This window comes from Hypanus sabinus, chromosome 11 (genome assembly GCF_030144855.1).
Source record: "Hypanus sabinus isolate sHypSab1 chromosome 11, sHypSab1.hap1, whole genome shotgun sequence".
In the NCBI taxonomy this organism is placed as follows: domain Eukaryota; kingdom Metazoa; phylum Chordata; class Chondrichthyes; order Myliobatiformes; family Dasyatidae; genus Hypanus; species Hypanus sabinus.
In genome coordinates, this window is record NC_082716.1 from 51,005,947 (window position 1) to 51,025,842 (window position 19,896).

Sequence of the window (19,896 nt, forward strand, 5' to 3'; positions counted from 1 at the left end):
CTCTCTCTCTCTCTCTCTCTGTTCTTCCCAAGAGGCTTTCGGGAAACAGGAAGACCCGGAGGAGGAGGAACGCCTTTGTAAACGCCAACGATGGCTCGCAATGAGGAGAAACAGCTGGGGAGACTAAACCGGCTGTGGCTGCAGAGAGAGAAGGAGGGTAGGAAACCCGCGTGATTTCCAGCATCTGCAGATTTCCTCGTGTTTATTGTTTGAATACACGTTTCATTGTCTCTAAACGTGCTTGGAATAAGGGATAGTACCAGTGAGGAGAACCCCCAGATTGTAACCGCCCGGAATTGAATACTGAGTGTGGCTTTTTCCCCCAGCAGGATAGTTGCAGGACTCGTTTTAAATGGTTCTGCTTATGCAGTCAAAACCAGGTTTAATGTCATCGGCATACGTCGTGAAATTTGTTGTCTTTGCGGTAGCAATGCGAAACATAGTAAAGACGCGCGTGTATATATATATATATATGTGTGTGTATATATATATATTTTTTTGTTAAATAAGTAGTGAGGTGGTGATTCTTAAATATTGGCAAGGTAGATGCGGGGTTTCCCCTAGCTGATGAATCTAAGTAGTGGATAATCTTAGAAATAAATCTTTACTATTTAGGATTGAAATGAGGAGCAAGTTCTTAAAGGTCTAGCTAGCTGCAGAAATCTCAGGATGGGGTGAGGTTTGCAGCCAGATAACTATGGGGAGACAGTAGTGTCCATCATGTCCAATGTGATGTAAAGAGAGAGACTAAGGGATTTGACTGGGGTGGAGGAAGACTGGGTAGGTGATCTGTCAACAGTTAGAACACCTTTGCCGGTTCTCAATAATGGGATCCACGATGCAGCGCTGTGCCTCAGCATTGAGCGCCTGCTCCTGCCCCCGCAGCCCAACCAACACCAGTTATCCCAGGCAACGGCTGTACATTGTCTTTGCTGCTCCCTGCCCAGCAAGCCATGCATTTCGTTGATCTGGGAGTTCCCTCAACTGGTGGGTTCCAGGCATGACAACACGAAACTGGGAAAGGCAGGGTTTTGTGATATGTTCTCCACACAGCATTGCTGTCCCAATCACAGCTCACTATATAAAATGCCATAATGACTAGCTTTTGCAGCTAATTTCACACGTTCTTGTGTGCTAAGTGCATTGGAAAAATCAAACACCCTTTGATGATCTAGCACGAAAAGGTGTTGAGTTAGAAGGTCAGAAATGGTCCTGTTGAGTGGCAGATCAGTCTCAACAAGTATTTGTATAAGAAATCTTTCCACAACTTTTCCGTGGGAGACTAGTTTTCATATTAGGAATAGCATTTCTTCATCACATGATGCTGCTTTACATACACTGCACAACAAATGGATGAAGAGTTCTGTCTTTGATTTCAAATTCAGTCAAATTGACTGGGACTCCCACATTGTGAAAGGGCTAGATGGCTTGGAGTTAGTCAAATGTGTTCAGGAAAGTTTTCTAAATCAATAAATAGAGGTACCTAAGAAAGAGGAGGCTTTAGGAAAGGTCAATCTTGCATAGACCATATATTTGTACTAAGACAAATTTTTGAAAAATCTGCAGAGTTGAACAGCAATCTTTATGTACTATTTGTGGACTTCAAAAAAGCATTTGACAGTATCCACGGAGAAACACTGGAAAATTTTAAGAAGATGGGGATTTTCCCAAAAAATTTTAAACATTATCCAAATGATGTACAGCGACTTTCAGTGCAAGGTGATTTGTGGAAAGCAATTGACAGAAAGCTTTGGGGTATGCACAGGAGTTAAACAGGGGTGTATCCTATAACCTTTTCTCTTCATTTTAGTAATGGATTGGTTTATGAGGGAAACAATCACAAAAAAGAAACAGGGTATTCAATGGACACTTACCTCAACACTTGAAGACCTAATTTTTGCTGACAATATCAGTCTGCTAGCAAGATGTCATTATGACATTCAGGAGAAATCAGACAGACTTACAGCATATGCATCGCAGCTTGGGATGAACATTCAAGTGAGAAAAACAAAGATCATGAAGGTGGACGTTCCAACCAGCAACTAGTAATATTCAATAATCAGCAAATGGAAGAGGTAGATGAGTTCACGTACCTTGGGAGTAAAGTCAGCACTGATGGAGATGGTGGTAAGCACGTATTAGCAAGACTATCTAAAGCAAATCAAGCTTTTGGCAGCCTTAATGCAGTTTGGAAATCCACACAACTCAAACTTAACACCAAAATCAGAATTTTTAAAAGCAACATCCCAAGTGTGCTACTTTATGGAAGTGAATGTTTGAAGGTGATGAAAGACATCTGCAAGAAACTTGACACATTCCAGACAAAATGTCTACGATGTATTTAGAAGATCTTCTGGCCTGAGAATTATCAGAAATCAAGACTTGCTTACATCTTGCAATATGCAATCAATCTCAGTTTGTGTGAAAAGAAGATGATGGAGATGGCTGGGCCATGTAATGAGAATGCCAAATGATCAACTAGCCAAAGTAGCACTAAGGTGGACCCCACAGGGAAAGTGAAGTAGGGGCAGGCCCAAAATGACATGCGGAGATCTGTGGAAGCAGAACTGAATGAAGTAGACATGAACTGAGTAACGGCGAGCAGCAGAGGGAAAGACCGGCAGAAATGGAAGACCCTTGTGGAGGCCCCATGTGCCACCTAGGCATTAAGGGTTCAGACTATGATGAAACAGGATGCAATACTTGATTTCCTATTAGGGAACCAGACAGATCTAGTGACAGAAGTATGTGTAGGTGAACATTTTGGGTCCAGTGACCATAATGTCATTAGTTTCAAGTTAATTATGGATAAGGATAGGTCTGGTCCTCGAGTTGAGGTTCTAAATTGGAGAAGGGCCAATTTTGTGGAAATGAGAAAGGATCTAGGAAGAGTGGATTGGGATAAGTTGTTTTCTGGCAAGGATGTGTTCAGTAAGTGGAAGGCCTCAGAGGCGAAATTTTGAGAGTGCAGAGTTTACATGTTCCTGCCAGGATTAAAGGCAAAGTTAACAGGCATAGGGTATCTTAGTTTTCAAGGGCTATTGGCAATCTGGTTAAGAAAAAGAGAGCGGGATATAGCAGGCATAGGCAACAAGGAACAAATGAGGTACAGGTGTCCCTCCCCTTTACAAAGGTAGAGCATTCCTATGAAACCTTTTCTTAAGCCGAAATGGCGTCAAGTGAAAAACCATTCATTTATATGGGAAAAATTGTCTTCAAAGTGAAAATCCTCTTTGTAATGCGAAAACAGGTTACTAATTTAGGTCTTTTGTAAAAGTGAAGTGGTGTAAAGTGAACATCCGTAAAGCGGGGGACACCTGTACTTGAAGAGTATAGAAAATGTAAGAAAATACTAAAGAAGGAAATCAGGAAGGCAAAAGGAGACATGAGGTTGCTTTGGCAGATAACGTGAAGGAAAATCTGAAGAGTTTCTACAAGTATATTAAGAGTAAAAGGGTAGTAAGGGGCAAAATTGGTCCCCTAGAAGATCAGAGTGATTGTTTATGTGTGGAGCCTCACGAGATGGGTGAGATCTTAAACAGTTTTTTTGCATGAGTGTTTACTCAGGAAACTAGCATAGCGTATATGGAAGGAAGGGGAAACAAGTAGTAGTGTTGAGGAACATATCGAGATTAAAGATGAGGAGGTGCTTGCTGCCTTACAGCTACTAAAGGTAGTTAAATCCCCTGGGCCTGACATGATATTTCCTCAGACCTTGAGAGAGACTAGTGTAGAAATTACAGGGGCTCTGGCAGGAATATTTAAAATGTCCTTAGCCACGGTTGTGGTGCCGGAGGATTGGAGGGTAGCTCACATTGTTCCTTTGTTTAAAAAAGGCTCCAAAAGTAAATCAGGTAAATTCAAACAACACACACAAAATGCTGGTGTAACACAGCAGGCCAGGCTGCATCTATAGGGGGAAACGCTGTTGACGTTTTGGGTTGAGACTCTTCGTCAGGACTGAGGAGTGCAGAGGAACAAAGGGATCTGGGGGGGGTTCAGGTACATAATTCCCTGAAAGTGGCGTCACAGGTAGACAGGGTTGTAAATAGGGCTTTTGGCATCCTGGCATTCATATATTAAAATATTGAGTATAGGAGTTGGGATGTTATGGTGAAATTGTATAAGACATTGGTGAGGCCAAATTTGGAATATTGTGTGCAGTTCTGGTCACCTAACTATAGGAAGGATATTGGTAAGATTGAAAGAGTGCATAGAAGATTTACTAGGAGTTCAGGAGTTGAGTTACAGGGAAAGATTGAACAGGTTAGGACTTTATTCTTTGGAGCGTAGAAGAATGAATTTGATAGATTTTGATAGAATTTGATGGATTTGATAGAGGTTTACAAAATTATGAGGGGTATAGACAGAGTAGATGCAAGTAGGCTCTTTCTACTTAGATTAGGAGAGATAAGTACGAGAGGACATGGCTTTAGGGTGAAAGGGGAAAGGATTAGGGGGAACTTCACTCAGAGTGGTGGGAGTGTGGGAACGAGCTTCCATCTGACATGATAAATGTGGGCTCACTCTTAAGTTTTAAGAATAAATTGGATAGATACATGGAATGGAGAGATCTGGAGGGTTATGGACTGTGTGCTGGTCAATGGGACTAGCAGAATAAAGTTTTGGCATAGACTAGAAGGGCTGAATGTCCTGTTTTCTGTGGTGTAGTGTTCTATGGTTCTAAGTTAATGCTGGCCATCGGGTCACCACGTGACCAGTCTCAGTTAGGCTTTTGGCTTCCAATTTTTCTCTAAATTTCAGACCCACAGTGAGTATGCAATTCAAAGAGTAGAAAGTCAATGTAAGTGAACTGTCAAAATTGAGCCCAGCGGGTTCTAGATTTTTGCTACAGGTTCAGTGTCATTCCAAGTTTGATGAGAAGCTAAATCCTGTTTTCTTAGAGCCAATTTCTTCCTGTACCTTATTCTCTCCTCCACTTAGATAATACAACATTTATAATCCAGAACAGGGCCAACCCATTTGGTCTGTTACACCTAGGTTATTGGTGTTGCACAACAACATACATTTTCCATTTCACCAGTTCTGTAGCATTCTAGTCATTGATATTAGGCCAGTCAGGTAGAGATTGCTCGAAAGCTGCCCCAAGTGAGCCGCATGGCCATATCTCACCACACTTACTTAACATGGGCCTCTAGTTATCTCCTGTTACTATAGTAACAGCTTGCTCCTCTATCTGCTTGAGGTTTCTAGTGTTCATTGGTTCCTTTCCTACCACAATTTCTCTGTCTGGTAATTCCCATTTCTCCCCCCACCCAACCTCCCCACATACACAACCTTCTACTCCCTACTCTGGCCTCTTTTCTCCTCACCTGCCTATCGCCTCCACTTTCCCTTTCTCTCATGGCCACTCTCTTCTTTCGTCTTTCATTCTTCCCCAGCCCTTTACCTTTCTCACCCACCTATCATCTTCCAATCAGCCCTTCTTCCTCTCATTTTATTCTGGTCTTTTCCCCTTCCTTCTCAGTCCTGAAGAAGGATCTCGGCCTGAAACATTAATTCATTTCCAGAGATGCTGCCTGACATGCTGAGTTTCTGCAGTGTTTCGTGCGTGTTGCTTTGGATTTCCAGCATCTATCATCTTCTAACTTGTTCTCTTTCTTCTTCTCCCCACCCCTTCTTATTCTGGCCTCTTCATCCTTCCTAATGTCAACCATTTATTCATTTCCATAAATCCTGCCTGACTTCAGATCCTCCAGTGTTTTTGAACAGTCAAACACAGTTCTAGGGTGTTTATTTTTAACCTTTCAACTGCCACAGGCCTTAAAATTGTTTGAGATATCTGGTCTTTCTATTTTGGGCTCTAGCATTCTAAAACCAAACTTTTACTATTGGCAACAGTGCTTTTAGTTGTTTGAGGTCCAGTGTCTGGAATTCCATTCCCAAACCTCTGCTTCATCCCCCTCTAAGAAGCTCTAAAATGTAACACTGTGAATGACCTTTTAGTCACTCCTAATATCATAGTTGACCCCTTGTCATGTTGCTATTGATCTGTGAAGAAACTGAAAATTTTACATTTATTAACTCTCTAACTGCAAAATGTTGTCATCCAAAATTTATTAATGTCTGACCATCCCTCATCTGTATTTTTTTTTGTTCAATAGAGGGCCGTATAAGAGAGATCCATCAAAATCGACCAAAGCTGGTGGGTATGCACAGCTATTTTTCAGTCTGCAGCATGTCATGTTAACTCTCCTATCCCCTTCCACATCAACTTGTGTGTCTGCCTTCTTTGCTACGGAGAGGCCAAATGCAATCTGGAAGAACACGTGTTACATTTGAGTAGCTTGCATCCAAATGGCATTTTACATTAACGAGAAAGTCTGCAGATGCTGGAGATCTAACCAACATACACAAAATGCTGGAAGAACTCAGCAGGCCTAGCAGCATCTATGGGAAAAGAGTAAACAGTCAACATTTTGGGTTGAGACCTTTCATCAGGGCTAGAAAAAAGATGAGAATTTCGAGCAAGAAGGGGGGAGGGAAGGAATATTTACAAGGTGGTAGGTGATAAATGTCATGAAATTTTTTTTATTTGTGACAATAGTACAGTGCGATACAAAATTACTACAGTAACTTCCTCCCTCACTACCATTCAGGGCCCCAGATATTCCTTCCAAATGAAGCGAGACTTCACCTTCGAGTCTGTTATGGTCACCTACAGTATCTGGTCCTCCCATTATAGTCTCTTGTATATTGGTGAGACCCACAATAAATGGGGAGACTGCTTCGTTGAGCACCTGGTCTGCCAGAAAAGTGAGTTTCCTGGTGGCCACCCATTTTAATTCCTCAAATTCTGATGTGCCGGTCCATGGCCTCCTCTACTGTTATAATGAAGCCATGCTCAAGTTGGAGGAGCAACACCTTTTATTGGTTAGGTTAGACTCCACCCTAATGGCATGATGTGCTGTTGATCTAGTCTGAATTGACAGCTTTGATATCGTAATTTTCATTTCACTGAGGAAAAACATTGTCAATACAAGCTAATCGATGATCTTATCTTTACCCTAAAACTAAGTACCTTCATACATCTTGAAATGATTATTACATGGCAGCTTCAATTCAAGTATTTATGTTCCATAATATGAATTATTTTTGTTTTTATTTGTAGTCTTCATTGAATTCGGCCTTTGATGTGAAAAAATGGATTCCAAGTATCAAGTCTGAAATTGAGTATTACCTGCAGGTAAATAATTCAGTTTCCAAAATAAAAACTGCACCAACAAGTTAAAATATTTCACTACAGATGAAAGAATAACCCAGTTTAAGCAAAATCACCTTTCATCTTTTCAATGTGAAATATTTGAAGTTATATTTGCACAATTCTTGAATATTTCTGTCTTGGTGTGGAGTAATTAAATTGTGGATACCATTGCATTGTCGAGGAAGTGGGTCATATTTTGTTGAACCTATTTACCCATGTATAATCCTGCTCGTGTTGTAGAGTTCTGGGATAGGAATAAATTGAAAATCTGCAAAGTTAGTAGGCAGATCTTCCTGGGGTCTCCATTGCTCAGGATCAACCATGAATGCTGTGTCCTAGCTGTGTACAATTAGTTGATATACAACCTGATGCAGTAAGGTGTGGAGAGTAAGCTCACAAGAAAATCTGCAGATGCTGGAAATCCAAATCAACACACAAAAAATATTGGAGGAACTCAGCAGGCCAGGCGGCATCTATGGAAATGAGTAAACAGTGGACGTTTCAGGCCGAGACCCTTCTTCAGGATTGGAAAGGAAGAGAAGTCAGAGTAAGAAGGTGGGGGGAAGGTGAGAGAGGGAATGGGCAATGGTGAGGGGGGGTTAATTACCAGAACTTTGAGAAATCGATGTTCATGCGATCAGGGTTTTCAAGAAAATTGATGTTCATGTGATGTTCATTCCTTGTCCTCTCATCCCTCCCCACTGATCTCCCTCCTGGTACTTAGCCTTGCAAACGGAAACAAGTGCCACACATGCTCCTACACCTCCTCCCTCACTACCATACGAGGCCCCACCAGTCCTTCCAGGTGAGGCAACACATTTTTAAAATTATTTAATTTTAAAGAAGGAATATAGGGACTCAATTAATACAACAATTAATACATATTGAAAAAAAATAATTCAAATACATTAATAAGTCCGAGAGGGGGGAAAAGAACACCTATCCCAACACCATCTCCCTGCATTTAGAAAAAAGGAGGGAGGGAAAAAAACATAAAAGACAGAGGAAAGGAAGGAGAAAAGAAAAAAAGAAATAGAAGAGTAGGCATCCCGCTCTCAGTCAGTTTAAAATACCAATTAAAGAAACTAACTTATAATAAGGGATATATTAATTTTAAAATATTAAAATACATAGATTAAACAATCTGGGCATTTAAGTAATCTTATATTTCTCATTTTTCCATGGAGATTCTAGATATTTTACTCGACCATAAAAATAGATGAATATGTCCATTGAGAATCTTTTTTATTTATTAATTAATTTTTTTGAAAATTACAAAGAATAAATGTAATGATAAAATAGTAAGAAAGAGAAAAAATAATATTAACCCTTCCCCCCCCCCCCAATCCTTGTCTAAAGAAAGAAAAAAAAGAAAGAGAAAGATTGCCTGGATAACGGAGGATCCCCACATGCTCCATGGAGTTCAAAATAATTTTAATATTTATTTTTACTTTCCCCAATTGCTTTATAATTTTATCTTCAAAGGACCTATGTATTTAATCCTGTCTTTTGTAGGTATGGGAGTCAAATTTTCAAAAATATATCATAAATATATTATGATATAAATCAGATTTCCAAGTAACTGTGATAACTTTTTTGGCTACTGCCAATGCAATTTTTATAAAATTTTTTCTTATACTTATTCAATTTACGTTTCGGTATTGTCCCTTCAATGTCTCCTAATAAAAATAATATTGGACTATGTGGGAGTTGTACTCCAGTAATTTGTTCCAATAAAAGTCTTAGATTTATCCAAAATGATTGAATTTTAAAACAAGTAGAATGTAAAAAAGTACCAATTTCTTGATTACATCGAAAACATTGATCAGACATATTTGAATTTAATCTATTTATTTTCTGTTGTGTTATATATAATTGATGTAAAAAATTATATTGTACTAATCTAAGTCGAACATTTATTGTATTTATCATACTATCAGAACATAATCTTGACCAGCTTTTTCCATCAATTTTAATATTCAAATCAGATTCCCATTTTTGTCTTGATTTATGAATTCCTGATTTTGTCTGTTTTTGAATCAAGTTGTACATACAGGATGTAATTTTAAAAAATTTTCCTTTTTGAATTAATATTTCTATTTCACTAGGTTTTGGCATCAACATTGTTTGACCCAGCTTTTCTTGTAAATCAGCCTTTAATTGAAAATAACAGAAAAGAGTGTTGTTTGATATTTTATATTTATTTTTTAATTGATCAAATGACATCAATATACCTTCAAAACAATCACCTATATATTTAATCCCCTTTTGGAACCAATTATTTAAAAGTTTATTATCCATTGTAAAAGGAATAAGCCTATTTTGAATTAAAGTTCTTTTTGCTAATAAAGATTTCTTTATCTCATCGTCCATATTTACCTTATTCCATAATTCAATCAAGTGTCTTAATATAGGAGATTCTTTTTTTTCCCGTAGCCATTTGGATTCCCATTTATATATAAAATCTTCTGGTATGTTTTCCCCTATCTTATCTAATTCTATTCTAATCCATGCCGGATTTTCTTCATCAAAAAAAGACGCAATAAATTTAAGTTGATTTGCTTTATAATAATTCTTAAAATTTGGAAGTTGTAACCCTCCTAAATCAAATTTACATGTCAATTTTTCCAATGATATTCATGACATCTTTCCTTTCCAAAGAAATTTCCTTACATATTTATTCTTCATATTTCTTCATATTTTATTCTTACATATTTTTTCCTTACATATTTATTCAGTTCTTGAAAAAACTTCTGAGGCAATTGTATTGGTAAAGTTTGGAATAAATATTGCAATCTAGGAAATATATTCATAACTATTAATGTTATTGGTAACATCATCCATTTATCAAAATCCTCTTATTTTTTTAATAATGGCAAATAATTTTTATGTAAATTTTTTACATCATTATCAACTCTAATACCTAAATATTTTATCCCATTTATTGACCATCGAAATTGAGTTACTAATTGACATTGATTATAATTTCCTTTGGTAAGGGGTAAAATTTCACTCTTATCCCAATTTACTTTATACCCTGATACTTTCCCATATTCTTCCAATCTAAAAGATAGTCTTTGCAAAGGTTGCAATGGGTTTGTTAAATAAATCAAAACATCATCAGCAAATAAATTAATCTTATATTCTTCTTGATTAACTGTAAAGCCCCCAATGTCTGAATCTGTTCTAATTAATTCAGCTAATGGTTCTATTGCCAATACAAATAAAGCAGGTGATAATGGGCAGCCTTGTCTAGTTGACCTCATTAAGCAAAATGGTGTTGAAATCTGACCATTTGTAACTACTTTAGCTTGAGGATCAGTATTTAAGGTTTTAATCCATTGTATAAAAGATTTTCCTAACTCATATTTTTCCAATACCTTAAATAAAAAATCCCATTCCAATTCTGCATCCAAACCAACTGCCACACTCATTTCCTCTCTTTTTTTGTGCCAAATGAATTATACTAAGTAACCGGGTTATATTATCCATTGATTGTCTGTTTTTAATAAAACCTGTTTGATCCATATGTATTAATTTTGGTAAATATTTAGATATTCTATTAGATAAAATTTTTGCGATTATTTTATAATCTGTATTCAACAAAGAAATAGGCCTATATGATGTTGGTTTTAAAGGATCTCTTTTTTTGGCAATACAGTTATGATCGCTGTTAAAAAAGACAATAAACAATAGACAATAGGTGCAGAAGTAGACCATTCGGCCCCTCGAGTCTGCACGCATTCTTTCCACTTGATATATTAATTCCATAAAAGGAGGAATTAATAAATCTAAATTTTTTATAAAATTCAGGAGGAAAACCATCTTCTCCTGGGGATTTATTATTCTGAAGTGATCCTAAAGCTTCTTCAACCTCTTTTAATGTAAAGGGCATATCTAACCCTTTCTGTTCTTCCAAATTTAATTTTGGAAGGGGTATTTGTGATAAAAATTTATCTATCTCGGCAATCTTATTTTGTGATTCTGATTGATATAGTTCAGTATAAATTTTTTTTAAAGTTTCATTAATTTCTAAAGGTCTATAAGTAACCTTATTTGCACTTGTTCTAATTGCATTTATTGTTTTAGAACCCTGTTCTGTTTTCAGCTGCCAAGCAAGAATCTTATGTGATCTTTCACCTAATTCGTAATATTTCTGTTTAGTTCTCATAATTACTTTTTCTGTATGATATGTCTGGAGTGTATTATATTGTAATTTTTTATTAACAAGTTGTCTTGGTTTTTCTTCTGTCATGTATCTTTGAGATTCTTTTTCTAACTTTATGATATCTTTTTCCAATTGATCTATTTCTGCCATGTATTCCTTCTTAATTTTAGATGTATTACTTATAATCTGACTCTTTAAATATGCTTTCATCACTTCCCATAATACAATTTTATCCTCAACTGAATGTAAATTTGTATCCAAAAAAAAATTGAATCTGTTTTTTCATTAAAATCACAAAAATCTTGACGTTTTAATAAAATTGAATTAAATCATCTATAGATCGATTCCTCCTTATCTATCATTATCACTATCAAGGGGGAAATGATCTGACAGGATTCTTGCTTTATATTCCACGCTTTTCACTCTATCCTGAATATTTTTTGATAATAAAAAAAATCAATCCTTGAGTAAGTTTTATGTCTATTTGAATAAAATGAATCGTTTCTTTCTCTTGGATTAATTTTCCTCCATATATCAATCAGGTTTAAATCTTTCATTAATGATAAAGTTAGTTTTATTACTTTTGATTTTGTAGCAACTTTAGTTGACCTATCCAAAACTGGATCTAAACAAAAATTAAAGTCTCCACCTATTAATATTTTATCATGTGCATCAGCCAAGTTCAAAAAAACTTCTTGTATGAATTTTGCATCATTTTCATTTGGTGCATAAATGTTCATAAGAGTCCATAATTCTGAAAAGATTTGACAATGTATGTTACGTATCCCGTAACTGGATAATTTACCAGCAAAGATAGAGAGGTCTGTTGAAGTCTGATGTCACTATTTTCAAACGTTTTTATTTATAAAGGGGCACAAAAGTAAGGTTAATACAAGCATTCAGATAATGCATGTCGTCAATACTCAATCTAAAGCACGGGTATAGTAATAATCATCTTTAAGAAATGAGCTCTACTGTTGTCTAGGGGATAATATATTGTCCGTTGGAAATATAAAAGTCACTCAGAAGTCTGCAGGCTTCAGCCTTTTGGGAATCGCTGGGGTTCACGTGGTGCGACAGAGAGAGAGAGATTGGTGAGAAAAGGAAAGACTTGCCGGGTGTTTATGAAGCATCCGTTGAATCAGGGGAGCCGGCTCCCCCTCCCCGATGTTAGTTAAAAGCGGTTTTCTGTGATTCCAATCCCGGAATCTAACGCACGTGGCTTCCTTTAAAATGGCTTCCCGCTACGGCGGTATCACTCTCGTGTCTTCTTGGTGCGTCTGAAGGGGCTTCCCCCCCCAGACCCTCCTTTATACTTCCTCACGGGGTCGCAGGTGTCAATCAGGTTGGGATGATGCAGTCTCTCTCTCAACCAGCCCACTTTGCCCGAGGGCTTTACACGTGGTCTCCATGAGACAATAGTCAATGTCGCCTTATTTTGCATCCCGCTGGAACGCAGTACTCTGCACGTCTCTCTCTCTCCCACTTCCTGGGTCTACTGACCCCCCCCCCCCTCAACTAGTGCTCTTGCGATTCTCACAAAGGAGGGGGCTGGAATCATAACATGTATAATCGTACACCTCCCCACAGAATCAATTACTACATTTTGTATTTTAATTGGTAAAATTTTATTAACCAAAATTGCAACTCGATTTTGAATTAAATGAAGCTGCAATGACATTTCCAACCCAATCTCTGTTTAATTTCTTATGTTCTGTTTCTTGTAGAAAAGCTATATCTCCTTTCATTTTCTTAATATATGTTAAAATTCTTTTTCTTTTCACAGGTCCATTAAGTCCATTAACATTAAAACTTAAAAAATTAAGTAAATTAATCATTCATAATACATTGGGAACTCTTTAAAATTCTGTATGTTGCTATGAGTTTCTCCCCAACCATCCAGGCAAAAAAGAAGAAAAATAGAAGAAAGGTAACTAATATATAAGAAAAAAAAACAAAATACCCCCCCCCCACTAATGTTGCGAATAAAAAGAAACACAACATTACCCCCCCCCCCCCCCCCATTTTACGGGTCATGGCAATCGCCATGATTGTACATGTGAAACTCACAGCCATCGATCAGGAGCTCTTCCAGCTCCCCCGCGAAAAAAAAAGCAAGAAAATATATTAGTGAGAAAAAAAATAATCAATGTCTCTACTCCCAATTAATACTCCTCAACTATTTTTTTTTCTTATTCCTTATAAATGTCCGTCAAGTCCAACCTTATTTCAGTCTTCATCATTAGTCCACTTCATTTCTATAATTCTTTACTCCTCGTGGATATCAGGTAGTTCTTGTACAAATTTCTCCGCTTTCCGGTAGTCAACGAAAAATCTTCTTTCTTCGTTATCCAGGAAAATTATCAATTTTGCTGGGTAGCTCAATAAAAATTTATAGCCCTTTTCCCATAAAGATTTTTTCACTGGATTAAATTCCTTCCGTCTCTTCAGAAGATCGTAACTTATGTCTGGATTTTAAAAAACTCTCTTCCCTTCTATCATCAATGGCCCATTTCTCTTTTTAGTACCTTGAGTAGCTGCCTTCAAGATCATTTCTTTATCTTGGTACCTTAAGCATTTTATCAAAATTGATCTTGGATTTTGATCTTGTTGAGGTTTTGGTCTTAAAGTTCTGTGTGCTCTTTCAATTTCAATTACTTGACTTCCTTCTTTCATTTCCAAAATTTTCGGAATCCATTCTTAGAAGAATTTTATTGGATTTTCTCCCTCTGTACCTTCTATAAGACCAACAATTTTAATATTATTTCGTCTACTAGAGTTTTCAAGCGCATCTATTTTTTCCAACATCTTAGAATGGATTTGCTTACACTGGAAAGGGTTTAAAGGATGTTCATGAAAATGATCACAGGATTGAATGGCTTGCTCTATGAAGAGTGTTTGATTGCTCTGGGCCTATATTCACTAGACTTTAGAAGAATGAGGGGTGACCTAATTGAAACCTATTATATGTTGATAGGCCTTGATAAAGTTGATACGGGGAGGATTTTTTTAGTGGGAGAGTCACAGACCAGAGGACACGCTTAAAATAGTGGAGTGTCCTTTTATAATGGAGATTAGGGTGCATATCTTTAGCCAGAGATTCATAAATCTGTGGAAATTCTTTGCCAGAGGTGGCTGTGGAGGTCAAGTCATTGAGTATATTTAAGGCAAAGGTTGATAGATTCTTGATTGTTCAGGGTATGAAGAGATATGGCGAGAAGGCAGAAGATTAGCTGGGAGGAAAAATGGATCAGCCATGATGAAACAGCGGAGCAGACTCAATGGGCTATATGGCCTCATTGTGCTCCTATTTCTTATGGTGAAGCACAACATTTAGTCCAAGTTAATAAAATTTAAAGAAAGAAAATGTGTGAAAGCAATTTGAAGTAGATAAACAGTTTTTTAAAAGTTTTTTATGCTAAGTTTTAATCACACATCTGTTTAGAGAATAGCATGTGCTGTCTGATCTACTTACAGCATTCTCCTTTATTGGTTTAGATTTTCAGCATCTGTAGTGTTTTGGTTTTTATATAATTGTTCCATTTACCCACATTCTTCATGTCTAAGCTTGTATTTCATAAGAAACTGAAGTGTCAATAAAATTTGCAGTAAGAAGACATGCTCTCACTCCTTTTCAGCAATCACAGTTATCCCATTACTCAGAACGGAAAATCGGGGAATTCCAGGATCACATTGAAGAGCTTCAGAAAGAGTATTGGTGTTTCTTGTGGAAACTCCGTTCTTTAGATCCTTCCCACAAAGAGCATCCTTGGAAACCTCGTGCTTACACACGCAAAAGAACACCCGATATCAACCAACAAGGTATCAAAACTAAATACTTAAGGATAAAGTTAGATAATGGGTTATCAGAATTTTACTGCATTCATTGTTTAACTTCCATGTTCTCTGTATAATACAGGAGGAGCATTTTAATATGTTAAATGTCATGAGGTATTTGTAAGAGATAATGTTAACAAAAAAAGCAAAACAAGAACTACATTCAGCAAAGGATAAATTATCTTTCCTTGACTAAGCTTAATAAGATCACTGAATCCAACTATGAAAGTGCCATTTAATTTTTGGAAATCTATTTCCTGCCTTTCACATAATTAACTGGCAGCCTCTAATTGCTAATGATTGTTTTGTGCAGGATGGACCTGGCTAATTTCATCAGCTGTGCCATGTTACTTTGATTTCAAAAAACATTTCTGTGCATAGTCTCTAACATACACATTTTCATGCTGAACCTTTAAATACTTTATTTTGTAAATATTTATTTAGACAGTTCTTCATCCGACAAATAATGGTATCCTTCAATTAGCTTTAGTCTTTCATTTAGGTTTATTCAAAAATTTCATGCTGTATAAATTTCTAGCAATTTGATCAGAAAATTCCACTTGGAATGTTACTTGGAATGATTGAATTAAATTAATATTTACTTTGGCAGAAAATCTAGATGGCTTATTTTAACATATGCAATTTTTCATCATGCTCTGAAAATTTTAAGCTTTATGGTGGTGTTTACTGTTATTAATAGCACCCGTGTTCTCTTTTCTAAATTAAGTTTTTCTTTTCATTTGCAGCTTCTTTGCAGAGTTTGAAACGACCATGCATACCTCAATTAAATGAAGCAGAAGTTGTGTCTCAGAAATATGACATTGAAGATTCTGATGAAGGAAGTAAAAGGAGCCACCTCAGCCCACATATTTCAGATGGCATTATCTATGACTGTTCTGTAGTTAACCCTGATTTTCAGGACCAACCTCTGACTTTTAACTCTGATCGGCTTCCACCAAGATTTTCAATGCACTTAACTTCCAAAATCTCATTGGGAGAACCGTCACACCACATGACTGAAATTCTTTTGTCTCAGCTACCAAATTTACAAGCCTCCTCTTCCCATGGTTCCATAAAAGAGTTGGACAAAGAGGAAGAACAAATACAAACAATAGAGATCAGGGAAAACTCCTCAGTGTCTATCTCACAGACAAAAACCTCGAGGATTCTGGGATTATCTTGCTATTCTTCAGATGAAGATTTATAAGTGCTAAATGCAAATTGATGTTGGTAGCTTTAAATGTTTAGTATTTTATAATAAGTACTTGTTGCTAAATGTATATAGTTTATTTGTAATGTTTGCTTTGTGAATACAGAGCTCTTGTAAATAACGGAATTACTTTCATTCTGAAAGTTAATATTGATTCCATCAGTATATATTGACATTGTAACAAATAATTATTTCTAAATGATGCATTAATTTAAATATGTTGGCAGTTAATGTTAGGTAAAAGTAGTTCTGGATATAATTTCAGTTTCTCATCAACTGAACTAGTGGCAAGTAATGTTGAAATTTCATCATTAACCCTATGAAATTCACACCGTTATATCTGGATCATGCTTGAAGTGAAGATTTGTTATTTACACAACTGAGAATTAAAGAAATGTCGTTACCCTCGTTCTTAAGAAACTGCTGAGTGATTAAATCCGTTGGGTTTTTGTAATTTACTTGTAAAAGGCATTCCTGTCCAGTACCAATTCAACAGTTCAAAGGTGTAGATTTGAGGAATGGTTGGGCGGATTTTAAAGTAAACCCATACACTTGGTATTAAACGACAATGAATTTCATCAGCGGGCGCACTGCAGACCCCTTGCAAAAGATATCCGGGTAGTTTCGTGGAAATGACGAATGTTGCCGGAAATGACGATTCCGCTGGGCGACATGGCGGAGGAGGTGGATGTAGATATTGAAGGAGATGAAGCTGAGCCTAACCTGGGGTAAGAGGAAAGGTGGGGAAGGGTTAGGTGGTTCTGCCAGGACTGATAGTCCGAGGTGGTGGGGGGGGAGTGAGGCGTGGCGGCTGCTGGCGGTTACTGAAAGCGGTGCAGAGGTGTCGCTAGCTCCTTGTTTTGCTGTCACTGCGGCTGCTGGCTAATTCAGAGACTAGGGAATCTGCTGTCCTCACATGCGAAATGACCGTGCATTCATGTGGACCTAATTCAGCGGTCTAGCCTTGAGGCAAAGATCTGGATTTTTCCAAATTGCCTTATTTCTAGGAGTATTTCATCTAGTGGAAAGGCGGGGGTCGATTCTGCGCACGCTGGGTTTATGCAGAATTGATTTAAATAGCGGTATTATCTTTCTGGTGGTTGATGGGGGGGGGGGGGAGGATAAGTACTACGTACTTGAATTGTCCCGCTCTTCTTCAAATGTTATGCGTTATTTAACCTGTGTTTACCCGAGAAGGATAATGCGCTGCGCTGGGTCTGATGTAATAACTTATGTTTATTAAATTCCTGGTTTTGGGTTGAACTCTTGCAAATGCTCAGCTGTGGGAAAAAAAGTCAGGAAAAGAAAATAAAGGGGTTGAAATTTCCCTTTATTTAAGAAGGGCTGTAAAGAAAACCCTGCGAAGCTGTGTGTCAGATGACATAACATCTGTGGTAGGTTAGTTGCCAAAGAGGATTCTGTGGAATAAAATACAGATACATTTGGAAAGATGGGTTGTTTAGGGATAATCATGCGGTTTTGTTTGTGGGAAATTATCTTGCACGATTTTGAGTTAATTTGAAAAACTAACTGAAGGTCATTGAGGCAGGGCAGTAGATGTAGTCTGTATGGACAGTAAGGCCTTTGATAGGATCAAGCATTGTAGTTTGCTATGGACAGTTAAATCGTATGGGATCCAGAGAGAGTGAGATAATTGGATACACAAATGGCTTAATGGTTGGAAGCAAAAGGTGATGGTGGAAGGTTGTTCTTGGATTGGAGTTGCCCAGGGCATTGCTAGGGTTATTGCTATTTGTGAGAGTAGACAAGGACTGATTGTCAATTTTGCAAATCATACTAAAATAGGTGGCGTGAAAATGGTTATCAGGTTAAGAAGTGTGGGAGCCCATTCCTAATCAGGGACAAAGTCACTTTTGCAGCAAAGGAGAACGTCATAGAGGGATTGTCAACTGACTCAGTGTGAGTTGAAGTCAGAAAGAGAAAGGGAGCAATCACTGTATTGGGAGTTGATTTCCCCCAGTAGCAACAGACACACTGAGGAACAGATCAGGAGGAAGATTTTGGAAAGCTGCCAAAATAATAGGGTTGTTGTCAGTGGTGACTTTAATTTCCTTAATTTTGGTTGACCCCTCCTTACTGCAAAAGGTGTAGAATGCAGAATTTGTTAAGGGTGCCCAGGGGATGGGTGCCCATTGCTTTATGTAGATGAGTTGACCAGAAAAGAAGCCAGACTGGATCAGAATCTAGGCAATGAACCTGGTCAAATGATTGATTTTTCAGCAGGTCTGCATTTCTGAAACCATGACCATGTCCCTAGCCTTCACCATAGCCTTGGACAGGGATAGGAGAAGACAGTATGGGGAAGTTTAATTTGGGGAGGGCAAATTTTGATGCTATTAGGTAGGAACTTGGGAGTGGAAATTGGGAACAAGATATGCATTACAAAAATGTGGAGGTTGTTTGGGGAGCACTTGAATGGGATTTGCGTTATAGGGTGCTGCAGTGCAGAAACAAGCCCATTAGCCTATCTAGTACATGCAATATTGTTATTCTGCTTTGCCTATTGACCTGCACCTGGACCATAACCATCCAATCCATGTAATTATCCAGTCTTCAATTAAATGTTGTAAATGAATCCACATCCACTGGCAGCTCATTCCACACTCACACTAGCCTCAGCATGAAGAAGTTCCCCCTCAGGTTCCTCTTGAATTTTTCAGCTTTCACACTTAACATACGGCCACTAGAACTAATGCCATTCAACTCCAGTGGTAAAAAGGCTGCCAACATTTACCCTATGTAAACCCTTCATAATTTTGAACACCTCAATCAAATCTCCTCTCAGTCTCCTGTGCTCCAGGGAATACAGTCCTAATCAATTCAACCTTTCCCTAAACTCAGGTCCTTAATGAAAACTTTGCTTCAGTATTCCCTCGTGAGAGAGACCTTGATGTTTGTGAGGACAGCGAAAAACAAACTGATATGCTGAAACATATTGATGTTAAGAAAGAGGATTTGCTGGAGCTTGTGTTAAGCACCCTGGACCAGACAAGTTATACCCTAGGTTATTACGGGAGGCAGGGAAAAGATGCTGTACCTTTGGCAATGATCTGTGTGGTCTCACTGACCACAGTAGTAGTACCAGATGACTGGAGGGTGGCAAATGTTATTCCTTTATTCAAGAAAGGTAATAAGGATATTCCTTGGAATGATAGACCAGTGAGCCTTATGTCAGTACTGGGCATCATGTTGTAGCGGATTCATAGAAAAAAGATTCGCGAGCATTTGGAGAAGCGTTGTCTAACTGGGGATAGGCTGCATGGTTTTGTTCGGGCAGGTCATGCCTCATGAACCTGAAATAATTCTTTGAGGAAATGATAAACCAAATTGATGAAGGTAGAGCTGTGGGTGTAGTGTACATGGATTTTAGTAAGGTGTTTGACAAGGTTTCTCACGGTAGGCTCGTTCAGAAGGTTATAAAGACATGGGATCTAG

General features: G+C 37.7%; 2 protein-coding genes across 2 annotated transcripts in view; both read left to right on the forward strand.

Moving 5' to 3' along the window:
• si:dkey-86e18.1 (uncharacterized protein LOC557342 homolog) lies at positions 1–16,850 on the forward strand. Its single transcript, XM_059984321.1, has 5 exons — positions 1–157; positions 6,126–6,166; positions 7,133–7,207; positions 15,032–15,215; positions 15,977–16,850. The coding sequence occupies exons 1-5, from the start codon at positions 91–93 to the stop codon at positions 16,435–16,437; spliced, it is 828 nt and encodes a 275-aa protein (XP_059840304.1). The 5' UTR covers positions 1–90; the 3' UTR covers positions 16,438–16,850.
• Positions 16,851–17,076: 226 nt separating this feature from the next.
• Positions 17,077–19,896, forward strand: part of mysm1 (Myb-like, SWIRM and MPN domains 1) — a 122,290-nt gene continuing 119,470 nt past the window's right edge. The window contains exon 1 of the mRNA XM_059984320.1: positions 17,077–17,168. Coding sequence (XP_059840303.1) covers positions 17,080–17,168 — 89 coding nt within the window. The 5' untranslated portion in view covers positions 17,077–17,079. The remainder of the gene's footprint in view (positions 17,169–19,896) is intronic.

Coding starts and splice junctions, on each gene's coding strand:
- si:dkey-86e18.1 (XM_059984321.1), top strand. CDS start 91: ATGGCTCGCAATGAGGAGAAACAGCTGGGGAGACTAAACCGGCTGTGG. Junction 158..6,125: donor GCTGCAGAGAGAGAAGGAGG/GTAGGAAACCCG, acceptor TTTGTTCAATAG/AGGGCCGTATAAGAGAGATC. Junction 15,216..15,976: donor ACCCGATATCAACCAACAAG/GTATCAAAACTA, acceptor TTTCATTTGCAG/CTTCTTTGCAGAGTTTGAAA.